Raw genomic sequence first — 4,649 nt, 5'->3', positions numbered from 1 at the left:
ATAAAGGGCTGGACTCCAAGAGGCCAGTTAGACATTATCTCTGCTTCTATGCTGGAAGTTGTCTCCCTGTTGCAACTTGTATTAATCCAGATTGATTTATGATTGACTTTATCAATGATTTCTCTTCTCTTTTGTTCAGAGAGTCACAAATATCATACCCCCAAGACATGCTAACCTTTCACCATTGCAATAACATGGGAGGTTAGCATTTTGGGGGGGGGAGTATGATATTTTCTCACTCATCATTTTTCACAATTCATTTAGGATTATGCGTCATCGTGGTAGTATCCACATTAATGTACAGTAGAAGTGTTTAGAAACATATTCTATTCTTATTTACAATAACAGTGACTGCAGAATGACACAATACATTATTTACCATTCATTTCTATTGGGCACAAAATAATCTGAAACACAACCAAAACAAACAGCAAATGCATCCAACAAGTTTGTAGAGTCACAGGCTTGATGATGTCATTGCTAATATGGGACCAAATACTACACTTTTTACTACTTTAATACACATAAGTGAATTTGTCCCAATACTTTTGGTCCCCTAAAATGGGGGGACTATGTACAAAACGTGCTGTAATTTCTAAACAGTTCACCCGATATGGATTAAAATACCTTGGAATTAAAGCTGACAGTATGCTTATTAACCTCATAGTCAATGTTTCATTTCAAATCAAAAGTTCTGGAGAACGGATTCTAAAAAGTTAAATAAATGGCACTGTCCCAGTACTGTTGGAGCTCAGTGCACACAATACATACTGTATATACCCCAAATACTTAAAATGCACCTCTTTTATTCACTTGTGCATAAAGCCCATCTAGGTAGTTAAGGTGTGGTTCCTGGGGCCCTCTCCTGGTCACATTGACTTCAGCGTACTCACTCTCCTGCCCCTGGACCCTGTTCCTGTCCTGGGCTGCAGCTGGGGTCTCTTTGGGCCGTAGTTTGGAGAAGTCTATGTCACCATAGTGGATCTCTTCAGGCTGGTCTTCTGCAGGTTCCTCTGGTTTCTCTCCGGCTGTGGTCTGGTTAACACACACCGTCCCAACCGGGGAGTTCTGTGGAGAGAACACAGAGAGAGGAACAGGTGTAAAGTTCTAAGCTCAGTCATTTGTAAAACTCTAAAGTCAGCAGGTTACACAACACATACTGAGGGGATGTCAATGACAATGTCAATTAAACTGACAGAAGAAAATAATTACATTTTGACAACAAATGAGCTCCAATCTACAGAAAACATTGTCAAAGTCCAACAGCTATTCTGTTATCATTCAATGTTCTCACAAGACGTAGCATTGCTATCAGTGTGGTCATCTCCCCGTGAACTTCCTCTAAAATGATGTTAACCTCATGGCTTTGGATAGTTTCAGCATTAATTCAGTACTTCCTTAGATACACTTTGTAAATGTGTTATGAAAGTTGAGCCTTATACCCACCTGTCCCTGTGGATTGTCTGTCCTTTCAAGTCCATCGAGGAGCCTAGAGTTTCTCCTCCTGGAAGACATTTAGAAAGGTATTCTGAATCCACTGAGAGGGTTTTCATATGCAAAAGGACAAACACAACATAAATAAATAGTTTTGAATTGATGCCAGGAATAGTTTTTACCATCCATAAAGACTGATCAGGCTGATAAGCAGAAAGACCCCCAGAGTTCCTGCTGCAACCCCAAACACCATTGGGTTAACAGGCTCTTCTTGTCCTGAAAATACAGCACATATTATGGTCATTTCTAACTAAAAGATCTCTAAAGTACATTACATGAACAAAAGTATGTGGACACCTGCTCGTCGAACATCTCATTCCAAAATCATGGGCATTAATATTAATATGGAGTTGGTCCCCCCTTTGCTGTTATAACAGCCTCCACTGTAGCATTAAGATGTTCCTTCACTGAAACTAAGGGATCTAGCCCGAACCATGAAAATCAGCTCCAGACCATTATTCCTCCTCCACCAAACATAACAGCTGGACCTATGCATTGGGGAAGGTAGCGTTCTCCTGGCATCCGTCAAACCCAGATTTGTCCGTCGGACTGCCAGATAGTGAAGCAGGATTCATCACTCCAGAGAACCGGTTTCCTATTCTCCAGAGTCCAATGGCGGTGAGCCTTACACCACTCCAGACGATTCTTGGCATTGCGCTTGTTGATCTTAGGCTTGTGTGCGGCTGCTCGGCCATGGAAACCCATTTCATGAAGCTCCCCACAAATAGTTATAGTGCTGACGTTGCTTCCAGAGGCAGTTTGGAACTCGGTAGTGAATGTTGCAACTGAGGTCAAATGATATTTACGAACTATGCGCTTCAGCACTCAGCTGTCCCGTTTTCTGAGCTTGTGTGGCTTACCGCTTCGCGGCTGAGATGTTGTTGCTCCTAGAAGATTCCACTTCACAATAACAGCACTTACAGTGGACCGGGTTAGCTCTGGCAGGGCAGAAATTTGACGAACTGACTTGTTGGAAAGGTGGAATCCTATGACAGTGCCTCGTTGAAAGTCACTGAGCTCTTGAGTAAGGCCATTCTACTACCAGTGTTTGAGTATGGAGATTGCATGGCTGTGTGATCGATTTTATACACCTGTCAGCAACGGGTGTGGCTGAAATAACCAAATCTACTAATTTGAAGGGGTGTCCACATACTCTTGTATATTCAGTGTATATCTAATCTAAGATTGTGCCCAACGTGCCCGTTTTACTTTTAATAGCCAGCTTCTCTTTCTCTGACTTCCCAAGGCCGTTACTATTTCTTGCTTCACAGTAGTACAGTCCTCCATCACCAACAGTCACATTGAGGGTGTAACTCTGTCCAGATGCTACCTGTGTTGGTTTACCCCCACTGATCTGGAACCAGGTGAAGTTTGTCACAGGAGGGTTGGCTGTACTGCTGCAGGTCAGATTAACACAGCTGCCCACTAATACTGGACCAGCTGGACTGATGGAGGCTGAGGTGTCCTTAGGAAAGACTGAGGGAGAGGGGTTCATTTAGAATGTATCTGGTTGTGGTATATTGAATAATCTAATTAAAACCACTCTATGACAATCATCAGTGAAAACATGATAGAATGATCTATTCTACAGTAAACTGGGACTAAATCTTACATGAAACGTTAAGCATCATGGTATGTTCAGCTGTCTTGTTGCTAGTCCCTACTGGGTAGACTGCAGTACAAGTGATGTTCTTCTCATGATGAAGGTATGACAGAGTGAAGGTCACCGTGGAGAGAACTGATTTGGTTTGGTCTGGATTCTCCTGCAGTTGGTTCTCAGGTGTGAACTGTGTTGAGAGAGTCCATATCAGCTCAGGGGGGTGTTCGGGACAGGGAGCGACAGCAGAGCAGTTCAAACTGATAGGGGTCCCTTCCTTCACCTCACCTGAGACAGTAATGATGGGACTGGGAGGCAAATCTGTAATACATTAAAAACAAAGATATTTTACTCTGACAGTCACACTGCCTACTTGGTCTTATTCTACTCATATCATTTTAGAAAAGTTTATAAAAGTTAAATAGTCTCTGTCTTCTTACACCTGATATCTATATTACTAATAGCTAAACTGTTTCACTTGTTCTACTCTTATCTTTGATGCAAGGAATCTAAACTGGATGAAATAGTTGGTAAACAGTTAAATAGTCTCTTACCCCTGACATCTATATTAACAGACTTGTCTGGGTCTGTTGCACGGTATGGTTGACTTTCAATCCTGAAGAAGTATTTATCAGAGTAACTGGTGGTTACATTGAAGAAGACTGTGGTGCAGTTCTTCTGGGACATGTTTCCAGTTATGTTCCCTTGATATCTGTTAACCGTCTTACTACTGTGAAATCTCACATTGTCCTGACCTTCACCAAATTTTGTTGATCCTTTCAACCACACTCCAGACGTAAGTATTGTGCTGTTAAATGTATAGTAATTTTGGTTTGTAATATCAAATGCACATGGGATTTGCACACAGGAGCCAGTCAGTACATCCAGTCTATCTGGCATTGTGGCGATCAAATGTCGTTGGCCAAAACAGGCCAAAACACCTGCAACAGAAAGGACAACATCAGGGAGGTTCTGTGATCTTTTCCGTACAGTCACTCTCTCCCAATATTCTCCCTCTTCAGCAAAACATATGAACTCATTTCAATGTACAGGTGATTCCTGATGTCGTGACTCCATGCCCTAAACTGGAACATGGACATATCTGGAGCAAAGAATGTTTGAATCCAGAATATTAAACTGTACTTATCAGGAGTCAACTGTACACTTTTCTACACATTGAGACAGATGGGAATATAGCTCATACCATGAAATATCATAACATAACTAGTTGTTACTGTGTGGGAGACTCACCTGACATAAAGAGGCCAATGAGAAAAAACATGTTCTCAGGACAAGCCATGTGAGAACTCACACACTACTGATCACCTGAAACAGGACAAACACACACTTACTGGTAGAATAGCTTAACTCACACAACACATTGCATTGAACAATCCCCATATCAAATACTGTATGTCTTTCAGTTGTGAAGCTAATACATGAACAAATTGCAGTACTTTTACCATATTAAATCTTATTTCTTGTAAATAAGTTCCTTCAATTTATGTTGAACATTGAAATTAACAGAAAATATAGTGAAGAAGTCGATACTTACCCT

At 41.3% G+C, this 4,649-nt stretch overlaps 1 protein-coding gene across 1 annotated transcript; it reads right to left on the bottom strand.

Annotated features, from left to right (window-relative positions):
- Positions 1-789: 789 nt before the first annotated feature.
- LOC311109220 (sialic acid-binding Ig-like lectin 7) lies at positions 790-4,349 on the bottom strand (the record flags this gene model as incomplete). Its single annotated transcript, XM_084152068.1, has 7 exons — positions 790-1,068; positions 1,447-1,504; positions 1,617-1,710; positions 2,704-2,970; positions 3,107-3,412; positions 3,646-4,032; positions 4,343-4,349. The coding sequence occupies 7 exons, from the start codon at positions 4,347-4,349 to the stop codon at positions 790-792; spliced, it is 1,398 nt and encodes a 465-aa protein (XP_084008194.1).
- Between the last annotated feature and the right edge of the window lie 300 nt (positions 4,350-4,649).

This window comes from Coregonus lavaretus, assembly GCF_964263955.1.
Source record: "Coregonus lavaretus genome assembly, chromosome: 34".
Taxonomy (NCBI): domain Eukaryota; kingdom Metazoa; phylum Chordata; class Actinopteri; order Salmoniformes; family Salmonidae; genus Coregonus; species Coregonus lavaretus.
The sequence above is the reverse complement of the archived record's forward strand: the minus strand, read 5'-3'. Positions and strand labels throughout refer to the sequence as shown.